Here is a 19371-nt window from a genome sequence, read left to right as displayed (position 1 = left end):
TTTTGGAGTCTCCACCAGCTGTGTGGTTTTGTGCAAGTACACGGACTAGATTCACTGTATCAATTTCAAAGCCTCTTTTAATAGGAATGCCCTGTTCCTGCTCCGTTTCCCTTCCCTTCAGTTGTGAGAGGAGACAGCTTTTGTAGAAAAGTGTAGAAAAGCTTCATAAATTTTATTTATCTATGCCTATTTAAAAGTCAATGTAATAGGTAAAATCTGTAGCTGTAGAAACATCAGAGTAATCTTTTTTTCCTTCTTTTAATTGCTATAATGACTGTCAGGCCTGGGTGGAGGGAGCAGCCGCGTGCTCGCTGTGTCGCAGCCCCTTGGCCGGCCCCGCGGCGGGTCGGGCTGCTCTGCAGCTGTGCCCGGCTCTGCCCTGTCCGGAGCCGCCTCGCTGCCCCGCGGCTCCCCGGGGCCACGGACGTGGGGCCTTGTGCTCCCTCCTACCCTGCCGGACCCCCAGGATCCTTCCTTGAATTAGATGTGTCCGTTTGCAGCTGTGGACCAGCCTCGGTGCATTTAAGGAGGACGCTCTGTTCTGTTGGAGCTCGCGTCCGTACAGGCGTCGCTGTTGGGGTCCCCGGCGGTGCCGTCCCGGGCGTCGCGCGCTTGCAGCCTGGCACGTGGCTGCTCCCGTTCCGCTCGGCACGCGCAGCCCTCCGGCGGGAGCCACGCGCCGACGGGAGCCGCGCGCCGGGGCCGTGGAGCCTTTCAGCGCCGTAAAAGCCTCCCTGAGCAAAGCACAGGGGCCAGTGCAGTGCTCGGGCGAGAAGCCGGTTGCAGAGCTTGTGAAGTGCCTGGAGGTGAGCGCAGCAGCGCTGTGTTGGAAACGTGGTGGCCTTGGCATTGCGAGGCTCGAAACCCAAGCCCCGAAACACTAGCGTTCTGCTCCTCACCAAATGCGGAGGTTTTTATTGCCGCTTAATGAGCTAATTTAAATTTCTGTTTTGGAGGGGAAACGCTGACCAAAGTGCCTCCTGCCTGGGTCCTGCTATTTCATGGCTCCAGAGCATGAAGTTTCAGGAGTCTCCTCAGCATGTGGCAGTCTGAAGGGCTGGGAATGAGCCCTCCACCCACAACCTGTGGCTGCAGCCCGTGCCCAGGACGAGGCTGCCACTGCTCAAAGCAGATCTGCATTAGTGCCGCTTCAAGATGTGCTTGCTACAAACAGGCCATGGAAAGGTGCTCTCGAGCAAGGCCCAGGCGTTGAGAAACGCTGGTGCAACCACCACGTTCAGCTTTTGCCAGCGCCGCCTCTCTGTTAAGTACGCTGGGGAGACGTTTTCCCTTGGTTTCCTTCCATAAAGCCAGGAGCTGAACAGTGCAGGTTGGACCTGGGTGTGCAGGGCAGCAGCCACTGAGAGCTGCAAATGTGCCCGGGTTTGGATCCGTTATAGCACTCAAGGGAAGGGTTTGGACGGGTTATAGCGCGGATGACTTGCAGCTCAAGGGAAGCCACTTTTTCTGCTGTCGATACAGATTTATTTGTGTATGGAATTTTCACCTGTGGGAATGTAGGAGATGCCAGGCTGATAGCCCCACAGGGCCAAGTGCAGCTGCGCCCGGCGGGATCGGCTCTGGCCCCCTGCGCCCGGCGGGATGGCTCCTGCGCCCGGCGGGATGGCTCCTGCGCCCGGCGGGATGGCTCCTGTCTCCAGCCGGATGGCTCCTGTCTCCGGCGGGATGGCTCCTGCGCCCAGCGGGATGGCTCCTGTCTCCAGCCGGATGGCTCCTGCGCGCTGGGCTGCAGTGGTGACCCAGGGACGTCCTGCAGGAGGGGAAGCTCCGTGGCTGGCGGGCCACCTAGATTGCACTAGGCCACCGCAGCACCTCGCACGTTTTACAACTTGACTGCAGATTTCTAAGGCAGGAACATCTACGTTTAAGCTCTTCGCTTCCCAACTTGCTTAAAGGATCCTGGAGCCCTCAAGCAAAAAAGGCAGGGACGTCTGGCGAGCCAGCCCGTTTTTATGCAACTGCGTTATCCCTTGTAATGATCCTCCACCTGCAGATTATCTTGCTTAATATTTGTCTTGGGAATCACCAGGCTCACGGTAGCACTGGGGGCCCTGCCCTGTGGTCGGGATGAGGACGTGTGTTAGACGCTGTCGCTGTTTGATGCACGTGGCTTTTATTTATTTATTTATTTTTCCCTTCATCTCTTTTGCCAGATGTGTTTTTGGGGATTCTCCTCTTACAACTGCATTGGTCATCAGCATATTGTGCTGCTTTTAATAGCAAAAGCTACTTTTTAGAAATCACCATATGACACTGATTTTTGAGTAGGGTTGTGGTACTTACTGAAACTGTATCAAGGGTACCAAGAATGTATCATTTTTGTTCTCTTCTAGGAACTTTATATTGCTGTGGGAATATCTGGAGCCATCCAACACTTGGCTGGGATGAAAGACAGCAAGGTATGAATTTGGATGTGCTAGAAAAGAATTTGAGGAAGGAAAAGATTTGAATGCTTTGTTTTTTTATATCAAATTTTAAACAGTTCTCCAATTTTTCAGTGTTGAGATTGCTGGTTTATCTGTTTTAAAGCATGTTAGCGTTCTAATTGGGTGTTGTGGAAGATGATCTAACACAATAGAAAAACTATTGCACTAAGAGCCACAGTGTTAAAAAGAAGAAACTAACTGACTTTATTTAAAAAAAATGCTGGAACTCTATACAATAGTTCCATTCGCATTTGTTTCAGAATATGACATATTAATTCATGCATAACAATGTGCAATTTGAATTATGAACTTACTATTCCATAAAGTAAAAGATGTCTCTGACATTCCTGCATTTAGGCATTCAAATGGAAACCTATTATAAAATGGCAGTAAAACTTTAAAAGGTTTAACTCATTGGTTGCCAAAAGAGCTAATCGCAGATTGGAACTGCCAGCGCGTGACCCACAAAGCGGCGCTGGGGAGGAGGAGCAGGAGTCCCTGCCGACTCGCAGTATCGAGCTCCAGGCATCTCCTTCCCCCACAAAACAAGGGCTTGTCATGAGCACCCTCAGCTAACTTCAACCTTTAGGACTTTCTTACTCTTTTCAGAGAACCCATTGCAAATTTCAATGAGTTCGTTCCTGCTTTCAGCACCCAGTTAAAACCTTTCCAAAGAAGGTTTGCAAACTTTACATGCAGATCCCTATTTTCTTTCCTGCCTGACACACTGTAGTGTGTTAATGTGGCAGGTCATCACATGCTGAGAATGTTTACAAAGTTCTTTCTGGATTAGTGTTTAACTCACAGATATTTGGGGAATTCCCACCCGCTGGATTTGGGAGCTCCTCGGGTCCCGTGCAACCCTTTGCTGTGGCCAGTGCTTGCAGTGTTAAGGACTCCTTTAGGTGCCACGACTCCAGCAAGAGTTTTCGGTCAGGGGAATTAGTATGAGATGTTCATTGAGAACGTTCCTTTCACGCTGCTGTGGACTTGACCTGACCCTGTTTGCATCCATCTCCTGCGGTCCCTTGATAAGACACCAGCAATACTGAGAAAGACCTTCATTTCTTTCTATTTCATGGGGGGGTGGTCCCCATCTTCCCTGGGCGCAGTGAAGGAGCTGGCGCTGTGAATGTGCACAATCCCGGACACGCGTCCCAAAGTAGTTGGATGCGTTCTACCAAGTGAAATGTATAATTTATTTGTCCTTTTACAGCAAGGTAGAAAATGAAGCTTTTTTGAGGAGCCCTAGAAAGGGTCGTTGCTTTCTTTCCTTCTTTTTCTTCCCCCAGGAGGGAGCTACATTGTTTTCTATGAGATTTAACAACTTGTCCACGTTCTGCTGTGGGCAGGGTGCATGTGTGTTTCTTACCCTGGTAGATGGTTAAATGCTGGGGCAGGGAACCTGGGTCTCACTAAAAATTTTCTTTAGGTTAGGGAGCAGGTCAGAGGGAGACGCTGAGGGCTCCAGGTGAGTGGATAGTGCCCACACAGAAGCAGCTGTTTCTTGTCAGGAGCTTCAGCATCACAACCTGGGCTTGGCTTCCTGGCCAGAGGAGGGTCCTGCTCCCAAAGGGACAAACCAAAATAAAAACAAAGGCGTTTGGGAAGCAATTCCGGAGCAGTGTCTGGGCCACACTGAGCAGCAGGACGCTGCTGTAGGCACATCCTGCTGCCATGAACAGCATGGGCTTTACAGGGAGTCAAATGACCTGTGACAGGGAGGGAAAAGGAAAAAAAGCCGGGGGGGGGGGGGGGGGGGGGCACAATTGTGGGCTTTGCAACCCACTCACATTACTGCCCCCAGGGCACTAATGTTTTGGCCAGGGCTGCTTGGGGCAGGTGTAAAGCAGAGCCCAGGTGCCAGGGCTGCTCAGGGCGGCAGGTGGGTGAGCACTGAGGTGGGCTTAGGCACTGCCACCACCTCCTTTTTTGGCCCTTCGTGCCCTCTCCCCACCCCGCTGATGTGGCCGCACAGGGTTGTTTTGCAGGCAGTTACCAAATGCTCTGATTTACCTGCATGGAAGACAATATCAAGGAAGGCAGACCTTTATTTATTTACTTATTCCACCCCCCCCCCCCCCCGGCCTGGAGTTAGGTCACATATTTTGTGTTTTTTTCCTTCAGACTGTCAGACTGTGCGACAGGCGAAATAATGTTGCCCATATTAACTTTTTTTTTGGCGGGGGGGGGGGGGGGGCGGGTGCGGGAGGCCTTTAGGCCTAACTGTATTTTTTTCCCTAGTTTGGAATGCTAACTCTGCTTTATTCCCGTAATGTTATGGCCACGATCTCGCAATCTTTTGTAGCAGGTTTCCCCTCCCCAACACCTTTGTTCACTATGGAAGGAGAGTCCAGACTGGTCTATGCTATGAGTAGGGAAAGGCCTTTTTAGAAAATGGTGGGGTTTTTTCTGCTGTCATGGCCAGTTGGGCTCTGTGTTGGTGCTGGTTGAACACTGGCGCAGGCCGTGCGTACTCACGCCACGCTCCTGTCACTTGCAGACCATCGTTGCTATTAACAAGGACCCGGAGGCTCCCATTTTCCAAGTGGCAGACTTCGGCCTGGTGGCAGACTTGTTTAAGGTAAGGTGAACTATGAAGTGTGTGGGGGTGGCTAGCAGGGTTGGAGGTGACAGGTATTAAAGGCATCTGCTTATATGAGGGCATTTGGATTCCTGGTTTTATGTTGTTGCTGTTTTGCTTTTAAAACTCTTGGGTCTTAATGCTTTTGGCACCAGTCTCCAGGTTCAGGCCCTGCGAGTAGCCGGGGTGGGGGAGGTCTGTGTGCAGCGCTCACTGGGCCGTTATTCCAGTTTCCTGGAGTTGAACCATTTTGAGGCACTAACCGCATGCTGGTGCATGTTAAAGCTGCACGAGGTGCGGAGCTGGCAGCGGGGGCAGCGGCTGGGCGGGCTGCCTGCGCTCGCTGGTGCCCGCGGGGCCGGGCGCACGTGCCAGCACGCGGCCGCAGGGCAGCAGCGGCACTGCCAGCGCTTAATGTCCTTCCTGAACTAATGCCCGTGGCCTCGGCAGGGAGCGTGAGCCTCTTCCTAAGGCAGAGACCAGGGCGCACGCTGGAGAAACACCATGTAGGCAATTTCCGTAATAAATTTTGTACGACTGCATTATTTCCACCTAATGGAAATGCAGCACCTTTAAATAATTGAGCAGCTGCAGGCAGCAGCAGGGAGAGGGGCCGGGGGGAGAGCGCCGCGAGCTGGGGGGACCCCCGGCCCTCGCAGGAGGGCAGGGAGCGCGGGAGCGGGGCTGGCGCTAACACGTGCTGCTGTCTGCAGGCTGTGCCCGAGATGACCGAGCTCCTCAAGAAGAAGTGACCGGCGCAGACGTGCGGAGGGGGCCACGCGGCGGGCGCGGGGCAATAAAGACATGTATGGAGCTGCTGCCCGGCCCTGCCCAGCACCAGCCCCTGCGCTGCACTGCTTGGAGGAGAGCCCTGAACGCACGGGGAGAAGGGAGGGGGAGGAGAAGATGAGGGAGAGGGAAGCAGGAGGAAGGAGAAGGCATTGAGGGGAGAACTGGGAAGAAAGGAGGAGGGAAAAATCAGGAAAAGGAGAACGGGAATGGAAGAAGGATAAATGGAAGGCATGAAGGAGGGATGAAAAGGAGAAGGCATGTAGGAAGGAGGAAAAGGAGGAAGAAAGGGAACAGAGAAAAAGGAAAACAAAGGGAAGGAGGTAAAGAAGGTGGTGGCAAAAAAGGGAGGAAGAAAAAGTGAGAAATGGAGAAAAATGAGGGAGAAAGGACGCTGACAGGAAGAAGGAAGAATGGGGAAGGAAGAATGGAAGGAGAATGAGGCAAGGGTTAAGATGAACAAAAAGGAGGGGAAGGCATGAAGGAAGAGAAGAAGGGAAGGGAGGAAGAAAGGGTCAGAGAGGAGAACAAGTGAAGGAGGCAAAGAATGAAGAGAAAGGAAGGAAGTGGGGAATGGAGAAGGGAAGAGGGAGAAAGGAGGTAGGAAGATAGCAAAGGGCTAGAGGGAAGAAGGCAGAAGAAAGAGGGAAAAAGAAGGCAAAAACAGGAAAGGAGAAAAAGGAGGAGGATTGGGCAGAAGGAAAAATGGAAGAAAGAAGTTGAGGAGAACAAAGGGAAAAGGAGAAAGGGGCAGGAAAGGGATAGATGAGATGAAGATATGAAAGAGGAGGGAAGAAGGGAGCAAGGAAAGAAGAAATTGAGGGAAGAAGCAAGCACATAGGGAAGAAAAATTGGGGAAAAAGATGGAAGTAAAGGTTAGAAGGGGGCACAACAAGGAGAAGGGAGGAAGGATAAATGGAAGGCAGGAAGTAGGGAAGAGAAGGCCTGGGGGAAGGAGGAAAAGGAGGGAGAAAGTAGGCAGAGGAAAGGAAGGTGTGAAGGAGAGGAAGGAATAAGAGTGGAAGGAAGAAGAAAGGAAATTAAGGGAATGGAGAAATAAAAGGGAGAAAGAAAGGTAGATAGTAAAGAAGGAGGAAGGCAGGAGAAGGGAAGGAGGGAAAAGAGTAGAGAAGAAAGAAAATGGAGGAAGAAGGAAAGGAAGGAAAAGGAAAAAAAAGAGAAGGAGGGAAGAAGAGAACAGGGAAAGCAATAGAAGGGAAAGGGATCAGGGAATGAAGGGACTGAGGGAGGAAGCGCAAGCACAAGAAAGGGGAAGAAGGAGAGAAAGGAAGCAAAGGTTGGAAAAGGAGAAGGGAGGAAGGACAGATGGCATGAAGGAGGTATGAGAAGAAGGGAGAAGATATGGAGGAAGGAGAAAAAGGGGCAGAAAGGAAGGGAAACAAGGAGAAGATGTGAAGGAGGAGGAGAAGGAAGAAAGGGAAGAAAAGGGGGAATAGAAAAGGGAAGAGGGAGAATGGAGGAATGGGAGGAAGCAATAGGAAATATGAAAGGGTAGGGGAGAAGAAAGGAAGAAAAGAAAGGAGGAAGAAGGCAGGAAAGGGAAAGAAGAGAAAGCATGAAGCAGGGAGAGAAAGAGGAAGAAAGGCTGGAAAAGGAAAGAAGGGGAAAGAAGTGGGGAAATAAGGGATTGAAGGAGGAAGCAATGGGACACAAGGGAGAGGAACTGGGAAGAAGGAAGGAAGATGGAAGGAAGAGGAGAAAGAACAAGGGAAAGGGAGAAAGGATAAATAGAAGCCATGGAGAAAAATGAGAAGGCGGGGGGGGACAAAGAAGGGAAGGGAGGAGGACAGGAAAGGAAGGAAGGAATTAAGGAACTGGGGAATGGAGAAGAAAAGGGAAGAGGGAGAAAGGAAGGTAGTAAGGAAGGACTAGAGGGAGGAAGGCAGGAGCAAGAAAGGGGGAAGGGAGAATAAGGATAGAGAAGAAGAAAAATGGAGAAGGATTGGGAGGAAGGAAAAAAGGATGGGGAGAAGGAAGGGAGGAAGGGAATAGCTGAGACAAATGGAAGGCAGAAAGCAGGGAAGTGGAGGAGGAAAAGGAAGAAAGAGCAGGGAAAGAAGGAATTAAGGGAAGAAGCAAGCACATAGGGAAGAACACTGGGTAAAAGGAAAGAAGATGGAAGCAAAGATTAGAAAGGGAGAACAAGGGAGGAAGAATAAATAGGCAAGTAGGGGAGAGGGGAGGCATGGAGGCAGGAGAAAGAAAGGTGGGCAGAGAGAAAAGGAAAACTGAAGGGAAGGAGAAAAGGGAGAAAGGAAATTAAGTGGGGAATGGAGAGGTAAAGAGAAGAAAGGCAGATGGCAAGGAAGGATGGTAGGGAGGAAGGCAGGAGCAGGGAAAGGGAGCAAACAGGAAAGACTAACGGGAAGAGTAGAAAATAGGTAAGAAAACGCAAGAAAGGAGGAGGGACCAAGGATGGGGAAGAGAATGTAAGGAAAGGTGAGGAGGAGGAGGAAAGGAGCATGGAGAAGGCAGGAAAGAAGAGAGATAAAAGGAAGGCATGGAGTGAAGCGAAAGGAAGAAAGAGTACAGGGAAAGAAGGATTGAAGAAAGAAACAAGAACGCAGGGAAGAAGAATTAGGAGGAAGGAAGCAAAGGTTAGGAAGAAGGGTAATGGAAAGGGTAAAAGGAGGAAAAGGTGGGCAGAGAAGAAAGGAAAATGAGGAAATGGATGAAAAGGGAGCAGAAAGATGAGGGAAGAGGAAGGGGGAAAGAGAAGGAATGGTGGAAGGAGAAAGAGGTAAATAGGGAAGGAGTTGGAGGAACACAGCAGGGAGGGGGAGATGGAGGGCAGTGAGAGACAGACACACACACACACGGCGCACACGTCTCTGCCATCCTTTATTCCCTGGGATGCCCCCGCGGCTCCTGCCAGCCCCTAAGGGCCCCGCAGGCTCTGGTCCATGGTGCCCCCACCCTGCGGCTCTGCCCCCGCCTGGTGGCTGCTCTGTGCGGTGCCCTGGCCCTGTGGGGCAGCTCCTGGGGCCGCCGTGTCCCTGGGTGCTGCGGGGCTGCTCCTGCACGTGCAGTGTCCCTGGGTGCCACAGGTCCAGCCTGGCCCTGGAGCTCTTGGCAGCCCCCTGCCCCCAGGTGCCTGGGTCCAGCCTGGCCCTGAGCTGGTGGCAGCAGCAGGGATGGAGCAGCCCCTGTGTCCATCCCCATCCCCACCCCTGAGCAGCGGGGCAGCCTACGCCTCAGGCACCCTGCCCAGCCGCCGCTCCGGTGCCCCCAGCGCCCCAAACTTGTCATCGATGACGGGCGCACCCTGGGGCCGCTCGATGAGAGGCTTGAGCTGGAAGACGTCCAGGCTCTCCTGGTTCCTGCGGTTGAGCACACTGAGCCGGTGGCCAAGGTTGGGGCTAGCCCCGGTTGAGCCTGCCGGGCTGGGCAGCTTCAGGTTGACGGGATCCAGCCCCTTCTGCGCCAAGCTAGCGTCCTCCGTGAGGGACGAGAGCAGCTCCTGCACCACGGCGCGGGCCACCCGCTGCCGCGCGGGCGTGGGGTCGCCCTGCGGGGCCTCCTCGCAGGCCGTGCTGCAGTCCGGGGAGGAACCCACCGTCTGGCTGCTCTCGCTGGGGGCCCGCGGGCCCGAGCTGCCCGTCGAGCGGGAGGCGCTGCCCGACGTGATGCTGGCGGAGGTGCCGGTGCTGCCCAGCCTCACGGGCACCTCCACCGTGAAGAGGTCGGAGGAGATGTTGGGGCGGTGGACGTCGATCGCGGCTGTGGTGACCACGCAGAGGGCTGCTTCAGGAACGCCGCTGTCTGCAGGACCGTAGGGCAAGGAGAGGCATGTGAAAATGTAGCCAGAGCCACAACTGTGCCCAAAGCAGCATTCAGTGAGGGGAGGGGGGCACTTGTCACAGCAGCTTCCCTAGTGCAACATTCCTGTTTCCAAACCCACTGCCCCTTTTTCACTCATGCTGTTGTGCACAGGCATCTCTTAACTGGCTGTATCTCCATTTATATATCATGCACCCTACTTCCTTACAATGATATTTCTAACTGTGCCTCTACCATTTCACTCTCACCAAAGTGAGAGAATTTCTGGCTGGATCCAGATGTCCAGGGAGCAAACAAAGCTACCACAGGGCTGCTGCTCTTCAGGACTGCTCTAGAGCCTTGGTCAGTCACACCTGGTTTACAGCACACAGTGCCACACAGCCCTGCCCAAATTTCAGCCTCTCCCCACATTTTTAAGGGACACTTACCACTGCTGGCTTCATGGTAGTAGCGACTGATGTAATTATTCATGTCATCCTCTGAAACAATAAGAGGGCAGCCATTAGAAGACCATTTATTTGGTTAAATGTCTGAGATCCCTCCTGTGTCCTGTACACCCAGAGACCAGCTTGTGTTCTCTGCAGCGCGTGCTGTGAGGCCGGGCCACGGGGCCACTTGCCCTGGGCCCCCTGCCCTGCAGCTGCAAACACACGTGGCTGGCAGGAGTTGGCCAAAGGGGCCTGTCAGCCTTGGTGCTTCCTCACGAGCCAGTGCAGGACCGGGACCAGCAAAGGCGGCATTCCAGATGGAGATGGCCCAGTCCGTGATCCAGCTGCACTGGCATCTGCACGCAGGCACAGTGTAAGTGACATGAGCTGCCCAGGTACTCGGTGCCACTTGGGAGTACAGGCCAGGGCTCCTGCCAGCCACCCAACGTGGCTGTGGGTTACAGTGACCTGAAGGGTTGGGCTTGAGGAGTGGAACCTCAAGGACCCCGGGCTGCCTGGGCCACCACAACCCAATACTTGTGCCGTGAGCCTATAAACCTCACCAAAACACAAATACTGTATGGCTGGGACTCATTTTTAGGGGTACCTGTAGTTTCTCCCTGTGCTGCGGTCAGGTCAAGCCAGACTGCACCTCTTTGCAGTGCCGTAACCTGGACGCTGTGTCAGGCCTCTTGCCTCTCTTTCAGTGTTTCTAACTTGCTACCACCAAAGACAGGGCTAAAAGAACCGGGTGGAAGAGACCAGAGCTCGACCTTTGCTGCCTCTATGCTGACACCAGTATCCCTAAAGGCCACATTGAGAGGCCAAATCCAACAGCAACGGCACTTGGCCTCCAGGAAACGAGCTGGACAGGCTGGCTCTCCAGCTGCTGTGATCGGGGTGGTTCTAATGTGCACAGCTGTATTTCTGAAGGAACATTCCATCTGTCCTTCAGCAAGAATAAAGACAGAGAGCTACTTGGTTGCTGTAGCATTATTACATACGTAGGGGGTCTACAGTATCTGCTAGCTATCGACTGCGCTAGGAGGATGCCTACAAGTGGGGGCTGTGGCCCTGCACCCGTAACACAACCAGCGAGCGCTGGGCTCTGTGGCACTGCTGCCGACACGCTCCACACAGTGGGTGATGGGGCTGCCTCGTCACCTCACAGAAAACCACAGCATCTTTTTGCACCCACTGGAAAATAACCCCATTTTGCAGCACCCCGTGGCTGTGGCTGTTAAGGAAAGCAGCAGCAGGCCAAGCAGCGCGCGAGCTCGCCAGCAGCCTGACCTGCCCGGCCCATGGCGTATCGTGTGCTCTAAAAGCATCCTCTCCTTTTAAGTGCTCTTTTTGATACCATGTTTCAGCAAACCATGCTCATCCCTTTGAGCCAGATTTCCTTCAGCCCCCTGGGCCTCTGTGGCTACAGTCCTGCCTTTTCACAGCACATTGCGGTTTGCAGGTGAAAGAAACAGATGTTTTCCGGGGAACACTCTCTGCACACAACAAGACCCAAACCACCAAGCACTCTGTACCTGAAATAGCTGCACTCGCAAGAAGGCAATCTAACGTGACACTGAAAGGCAACAGGGTTGTCTGCCTGGTTTCATTGGATCTTAAAAGCTTTTTTGGCCCTTGTTGATCTTTAAATGCCTGCAGTCAGAGGTGTGCTTTGTGCTAATGCCTGAGTTTAAAAAAGGGGCCTCAGAGTAGCTCAAGGCAATGCCGCTGGATGAGGAGTACATTGCAAGGCTTTCCCGCTATCTGCTGCTAAAATACACTTCATGTCAATCATCCATAATTTACACTCTAAATGCGACCAAACCTACCAGTACAGACGCAGGTTCTTGCTCTTTTAGCTCTATGCAGAATGTAGCTGCATATATGCATTTTTGGTGATGTGTTTTCACCAAAGTCTATTTCTAAGTAGAGAGAAAATGAAAAGGCCACAGCTGAGGCCTGGATGTGGCCTGACCACGGCCACCCTGGCGTCACGTTGGCCCACGCTCACTGCAGGCAGCGGAGCCTGCCAGGCTCTCAGCTTCTTTGGCTCCCATTGAAACCTGCCCCACATGCCAGGATTCTTTGCACTGAGGATGAAAAAAAAAATAAAAAACCACCTGGAAAAGTTATTTGCCTGTTTTCTAATACCTTAATACAACACAAGTCAAACCACTTTTAGGATCGCTCAAATCCATGCTTTAGGGTCGCACACCGTTACTAGACTGGCCAGCAACCAGCAGAGCGCACGAGTGGCCTGTTTGCAAGGCAGAGAGTTGTTTGCAACCGAAGGGGTAGCGACTACTCCGTGTGTGGGTAGTGGCCAGTGCAAACCCTAAAAATGGAAATCCCAAACACCGGCACTCGGACACCTGCACGCGGCGAGGAGCCTCCTACAGCTCCACGCGCCAGCATGTCGGGGACAGCGCTGGCTGCTACCATGAAGGGGTGAGAGCCGTCCTAGACACATAGCTAAAAATCTTTACATATAGATGGGTATGCGTGTGTGTGTGTGTGTGTGTGTGTGTAGACAACAAAAAATGCCTTTGTTTTTACTCTGGAAAGTTTCTTTTGAATAAAAAGCAATGAAGAGTAAAGAGAAAGAGAGCAGCAAGATAAATATTTCAAGTACAGATTAAGTTTCTCCATGGCTACATTAAAGCAAACTGACAATTAACAAACTCCTCCTTGTCGCATGGGAAGCTCAGCAGCTTTGGACAGAAAGGGCTATAAGCAATTCCAGCTATCTCTGACTGCATCCTTAACTGCCGAGATCAGGGACTACAAGGAAAATGCCACAAATATAGAGCTGGCTGCAACTAACTCTGCACATAAAGGGAAGGGAGGCACCGCTGGGCGCTGCCCCTCACCGTGCAGCCCGCGCGGGAGCAGAGGGGTTTGCAGCGAGACGGAGCCCCTCTGCGCAGTCAGCCCGTGGTGCGCAGGAACCTGACCCGAGCCGGCAGGGCAGAGCAGATGCTGCAAGAGGGACAGACTGCCCTTCTATTATTTAAATTGTACACAGATTATTTTTTCCCCCCACTTTCAGTGTGCTTAAGCCTCTCCATCATTCTCAAATATAAAGCAATGTTCCCTATGCTTTCTCTTCCACAAAGAGGAACTTAAGAGTCCTTAGCCATACAGATGCACAAACTATATTTATAATAAGCTACTGTCAGGAAGCAGGAAGAAGCAGCGTTTCCCTTTAATTTCCCCTGAAAAAGGCAACCTTCGGAAAAGGCAGCCTTTGGAAAATGCTTACGGAAGACAAGCTCTAGCACTTGGAGGACAGGGCCACAGACGGGACCAGGGCTCTTCGCTGGCCAGGAGGGGACGGTGGCCACACATCCTTCCAGCCACCCCTCCCTGACTGTCCCAGCCCTTCCGCGATGCCCCGAGTGCCGTTAGGTCCCAGGAAGGTGGGGAAGTGAGGTTGCCTCAGCTCGGCCCCCCCGTGGTGGTGATTCAAACAACATGGGGCTCCTGGTTGGGATCTGACAGCCGCTCTATTTTGTTTGATAAAGGCTTTTAAACTATGGGCCTGCTCTTTTCCTGCAGGATTCAGAACATAAGCTAAAGCGGTTCAGGGAATAATAAACTATTTGGAGTAGGGTCCCATACGATCGCCCCTGACACTGGAGTCACTATGATCTCTCTCTGCTGGCCCTATAAAAACATAACAAATGAGGTGAAGCACATGAATGAACTCCCCTCCAGGCAGACCTCTCCTGCAGTCTCTGCTCCCAAAATGGAGATCTCTTTTTAACCAACAACTTCACTGAACAAGTCTACAAACCCTCTCCATACGATATATGCCACTGGCACATCTCTACAATTAAAAGCCTTCAAAAAGTCATTTCTTTGGAAATAGCTCTCTACAGAACATTTTACTTTGTATTTTTGGTGCCACTGACAGATCCTCCCGACCAGGAGGGTTATGCTTTCTTGCTGTGCAGTCTGCCGCGGAGGCCAGGAGCAGTAACGTTGCCGTCCCGTGTCTCCCCTGGAAAGCAATCTTTACTAGAAGGCTTCTAACGAGGCAGATCATCTATCCCCATCCCTGCTATCTGACACCAGCAGCTTTTCCTCAAAGTACCACTACCATTTAGAAGCCTTTGGGGAAAAAGGGTAGGATAAAATACACTCTGCAAGGAAAGCCGCTGAGACGCACTCTAAGCAGAAAGGCTTTTCACAGCACAAGTTATAAGATCAGGCTATTGCCCCCTGAACACTTCTAAAAATAAGAGCAGTGATGGGAGCTACGCTGCTGCTCTGACACTGGCCCGTGACGCGGCCGCGACAGCTCTGCACGAGCAGCGCTGAGAAAGGACGTGGGAGCGGGTGCGACATGACCCAAGGGGCCTCCCTCTGCCTCCAGCAACACGCGGTGCCCGTCCCAAGAGGATACACCACAGCCAGCTGGCACCTTCCAGGGCGTTCTCCCACTTTTTGGGCAAGGCTGGACCTGCTGCAGCGCTCGCCCTGCTTTCCCTTCCCACCAATGCCAGGCCCTGCAGAGGCCAGAGGGGCCGGGGGAGCGCGGGAGGTGCCACGGGGGGACTTGTCCTGCAGGCTAGTGTCCGAGTCACCTGGCAGAGAGAGCACAGCCCCATCCCACTTGGCGAGGAAGCCTGCCTGGGATGGGTGGAAGAAGTCAGCTCCTCGCCAACCTGCGGGTGCAGGGAGCAGCGGGCACTTCAGCCATTTCCAAGAGAGCAGGCTTCTGAGTAGCTACTTTTCAACGTTTGAAACTAAACTACTTTTCATCTACTATGCTGCAGTAGCACAGCTCTCTGCAGAGCACTGACACATGAGCACCAGAAGAACTGGCAGAGAATTGAAAACCCAAAGTCTTCAAGCAGCTCCGGCAGCCTTGCAAGCACCAACTGACAAAATCCATGCCAGCACCTTCCCCAGCAGCTTATGAATAATCTTTGTAGGAGCTTTTTGAGGCTCAGAATTCCTCATATTCTCCTCCCAATATCCTACTTTCTTCACTTAGAAAATGGTAGGTACCTGTGGGCAAAGCAAACTCTACTTTTCTCTGTGCATGATCATAAATTGTAGCAGTCCCCCAAAAGAAACCACTTGCTGCCAACCCCATAAAAATGGAAATCTGACTCAGAATAGTTCAAACAACCCTGCTGTGATGGAAAGTAAGAGAGCTGGGATCCAGTTCTTGCTCTAATGAATATAAGGGTGGCATATTAATACTAAACTATGGCAGTACTGTAGATTTTCAAAAAACTAAAATGATATATGCAGGAATATGTGGAATTTCCACTAGGGACTGTAATTCATATATTATGGGAAAGATTAGCAAATAATAAATTTTCAGAGGAAGTCTTAATGGTTACATGGGGCAATGCAAAGCTGGCATCCCCCTAAGCCTAGAACTTCGTATCCTAAACCCTAAAAATGATTTGTGCAGGCACAGAAAACAGTAGATGTTATTCTGACCATGACCACTTACAGGCCAGAATTCAGCAGGAGAAAAAGATCTCCCTTTATAATTTAGAGAAGAGCAGATAGGGTAGTTTTTGCCATTATGTCATCAAACCATGTCTGGGCAGAAGAAAGGAGACAGCACTTAGGATCTTTCCCTTGCTCTTAGTGAAAGACTGACCACAACGGCCCTGAAAATCATTAGGGAGGCGGCGCTTTCAGCCGCAGCTCTTTGCAAACCAGCTGAGCCTCCGAGCTTGCTTTGAAGTCTGAGCAGCAGCATCGCTCACGTCGCAGCGGAGAAACTGAGGCAGGGAGGCCGCGCCAAGCGCCCGTCGCGCAGCCAGCGGCGGGGTTCAGGCTCCCGGCTCCTGCTCTTGAGGCTGTCCACCCTGCTGTCGGTTAGGGAGGGCTCCCCTCGACTTGCCTGCTGACATCTGCGTTCTGGCCACTGCATTTGTCCACTCAGAGAGAGTGGAAGGAGAATAGTTCCCACCTTCTACTGTGCTGGGATTCTCCCAGTGAGCTGCTCCTGGGGAACCTGACTCCCTTTTCAGAGAATTGGTACGGGCTGGACCTGGCAGATCATACACAGAGAAAATCAGAAGAAAAAGTTGGGTGAATATATGCCCTGGAAGCCACTGAGCCTGCAGCCCCCTCCCACATAAGCCACAGCCTGACAGGCTCCCCAAAGTGCCCTGCGATGCCAGGGCTACCTGACTTACTGTACTGAACACAGTTGTAAAAGGCTGCACAAAATCCAGGGTAAACACCAGAGTGCAAGTTGGAGCTGTCTCCAAGGAGCCTTAACTCACGCACTATCCCATAAAACTCCCAGGTAGGGAAATGAATGAAAAGTCTGAATGTCTTCTTATTCCATAACCCCCTCGTGGTAAAGTATTCGGCACTCAATGTTCCCATTGTCCAAAATGCACAGGGAAATAAGATTAACTTGAGGCGGAATATCTCATTTTCTCCTGCATTATTTTCTCCAGCCAACTCAAGCTTGTTGGTTTGGCAGCATCCAGGGCTCTCTGAAGTGAGTTTTTGAAGGCTGACTGAGTTAAGCTTGGCACAAACACACACCAGTCCATGCCATACCCTGTCCCCAGGTGCAGTAGGGAGGAGAACAGCCCCCCGCTCCTGTTTTGCCTAACAGCTGAACTGTAGCACTCGAGCCCCTTCTTTCCCCTCAACGCAGCCTTTGCAGCAGGCAGTCTCAGATATTTTTCAAAGCTCACAAACACCATGTGACATACAGTGATTAACTGCTATCACCGCTCTGGGGGCTTTAAGGAGGAAAAACACAGCTAGGAGAAAGTGGATGCAAAGCAACTCACAACGTGCTCTGCCCCAGAGGGTAATGGGCAATTCCTAACCCTCGGCCTCAAAAGCCAGGGGATAAAACACTGGAGGCCTGTATTTCTAAGCAAGGCACGGTGGTGCAAAATCCTGAAGATAACATGGCCGCTGCGACAACAGCACGTGAGATGGGGGAGGATGCAGACATGACCTACGGGACCACCTTGAGCACCCAGCTCTGGGGAGCCAGGTCCCCTTGGTGTGGGAAGCACAAACTAGGAGACACTGGGAGAGTCTAGAGCAGCCAGCCAGGCCAGCAGCATGAACACACCTGGACAATGACGACCTGCTCCTCTTCTGCCCTAGCCCCTGTGGGCAGCTTTTTGCTGGGACACACACCCGTGAGAACAGCAAGCAGTAATGGCAAGAGCATCACTGGGAGCACAAGACAGCACCAGAGAGCTACAGAATAGAGCCCTGCGTGAGGTGGGGAAGGAGGGACGCAGGCAGGGCTGGCCCATGCTCTTTGTCTTCTCTCAAGGTTTTGATTTCCTACAGTTCACACAGAAGTAACCCATGAGCCAGCACTGCTGGTCTCAAAGGCTATTGATGATGGGCGAGGTGTTCTATTACTACTTCTCTTCGCAAAATAATCCAAGAAATTAGATGCGAACTCCTCTGCCTCAGCAGACTTATCTGGATTGCCAAGCAAAGCACTGAACACTAGTGCTGGGCTGGACTTTTTATACAATCTCAGCTTGGTGTCCTCGTTAGTAGCCTTCCACAATGGTAGCTCCTCCTTGCTATAAGACCATAGGAGATTTTCTGTCCCACTCTTGCTTCATCCAGCAGATAGGACAACAACAAAAATGGAGCTACCTAAGTTTGGCTTATTTGGCACTCAAAATCACAAATCTACAAAGGCGTTTTATGTAATACATGAAAGAATATAGAAAAAATATTTCCCCTTGTGTTTTCAGTTAATATCTGGGAATCAGACTCCAATTAACTCTATATTCTCAGCATGACCATTGAAATATAACATAACTGTATGTTATCTGGTTTCGGTTTGTTTGGTTTATTATTGTCTGGATAAGCATATAAGCACAAATCTCCCTAATCCCATAACCAAACTAAATGTGGAAATCAATCCCAAAGACCACGTGTCCACTCTGATGCCCACCTCGCCAGCACTTTACGTGCAGAAATGAGTAACGAGCACTTGTGTTAGCCTGCAAGCTGCAGTGAATACTCTGGGCAGAAGAATTTTTAGATGAATCTCCACAGCACTGCAATTTCAGCAGGCTTCTTCAGCAGGCAGCACACAACTCTCTCCAGTTCCAAATGTAACCCTCAAGGAACACATGCATAAATTATAATGCATTCACTAGGGAAGTCTCTGAAATCCTACAAAAAGGGGGAAATGCATTTTAGGGGGCAGTTTCTTTCACTGTCTGCTCTTAATTAGAATTTCAAACCAGGAATAATTAATGGCTAAGTTGTGATCAACATTTAGTCATTATTAAATGGAAAAAAATAAAACAATTTCTACATGGAGAAAATCATTTGAAAAATGTGGACAACTTGTTATCTTAAACCTTTTGATCAGATATTTTTGTGCATTTAATGTGATGGAGTTCAGCCCAAAGAAAATGTTGTGAGAACCTCTAATTCAAATACATGCTCTAACCTCTAACGTATTCACATACTGTTCATTCACTAAAATAATCCAGCAGAGATGTCTGAGAAAACACTAACAGGCCACTGTGGAGGAAAGAGGGTGAGAGGCAGCAGCCCAGACTAGCCAGGGCCGTTCACCCCCTGCCTTGCCCCTTTGCTGGCACCGGCGTGCCTGTGCCCCGGCACCACCAGGCAGGAGCAGCTTTCAGGCTGCATTCGCTACCCGGCGAGAGAACAGGCGCCAGGGTGGGCTGATGTGTGGGCAACCACACAAACCTGGTGGACCTGCTGGAGCACAGGGCGATGAGCAACATGGCTGGGACCTGCCAAACAGACAACCCTGTACACATCCAAATCCTGTTTCCAGGAGCAGCCAAGAACTGACCCTCTGCTGTACAAAAGGAGACAACCAGCCCAAATACAGTTCTGGGTGTGCAGCTTTCCACCTCTTCCCCTGACTGTACACCTTGTTTTTTCTTCCATTAACCCAACACTAACATTCACAAAATATCACATAGCTCACAACAGGAGATGCAGGTTTCTATAGATTCATATGTTTGCAATTACATATTCATGCTTGTAACAAACATGTACGTACTTGAGTACCTCCCAGCAGACATCAGACTCTTCGCTTGTCCAAAAACTGGGTACGTTAATTACTGACATAACCTTGCTGACACAAGATTTACAGAAGAGGCTAGTCTGACCTAATACATTTAAGTGGATACTATTAAAACCAGTATGAAAACAATGCAATACTACTGATATCACTAGTTGAGTTACGAAGCGGGTTCTTGTGCAGACACAGTAGCAGCTGTGAGCCATAACATCAATTCAGACCTGCCCTGGGTCCTCTCTAAATCACAGAAATGCAAGTGGCCAAAGTCTAAAA

The 19371-nt window shown here is 51.2% G+C and overlaps 2 protein-coding genes across 3 annotated transcripts in view; one reads left to right on the top strand and one right to left on the bottom strand.

Annotated features, from left to right (window-relative positions):
- Positions 1-5808, top strand: part of ETFA (electron transfer flavoprotein subunit alpha) — a 28145-nt gene extending 22337 nt beyond the window's left edge. The window contains exons 10-12 of one of the 2 annotated variants that reach the window (XM_088519852.1): positions 2355-2420; positions 4951-5031; positions 5745-5808. In XM_088519852.1, the coding sequence (XP_088375978.1) occupies positions 2355-2420; positions 4951-5031; positions 5745-5783 (186 nt within the window). In that variant the 3' untranslated portion in view covers positions 5784-5808. Of the gene's footprint in view, positions 1-2354; positions 2421-4950; positions 5032-5744 lie in introns of those variants that run through there. The other variant, XM_088519860.1, reaches the window with a different exon arrangement.
- Positions 5809-9019: 3211 nt separating this feature from the next.
- The window catches only part of TMEM266 (transmembrane protein 266), a 51062-nt gene continuing 40710 nt past the window's right edge, over positions 9020-19371 (bottom strand). The window contains exons 10-11 of the mRNA XM_010211741.2: positions 10050-10100; positions 9020-9603 (exon numbers count right to left, since the gene is read on the bottom strand). Coding sequence (XP_010210043.2) covers positions 9029-9603; positions 10050-10100 — 626 coding nt within the window. The 3' untranslated portion in view covers positions 9020-9028. The remainder of the gene's footprint in view (positions 9604-10049; positions 10101-19371) is intronic.

This window comes from Tinamus guttatus, unplaced genomic scaffold, assembly GCF_059628265.1.
Source record: "Tinamus guttatus ecotype Peru unplaced genomic scaffold, ASM5962826v1 Tinamus_guttatus_pri_ptg000004l, whole genome shotgun sequence".
Taxonomy (NCBI): domain Eukaryota; kingdom Metazoa; phylum Chordata; class Aves; order Tinamiformes; family Tinamidae; genus Tinamus; species Tinamus guttatus.
The sequence above is the reverse complement of the archived record's forward strand: the minus strand, read 5'-3'. Positions and strand labels throughout refer to the sequence as shown.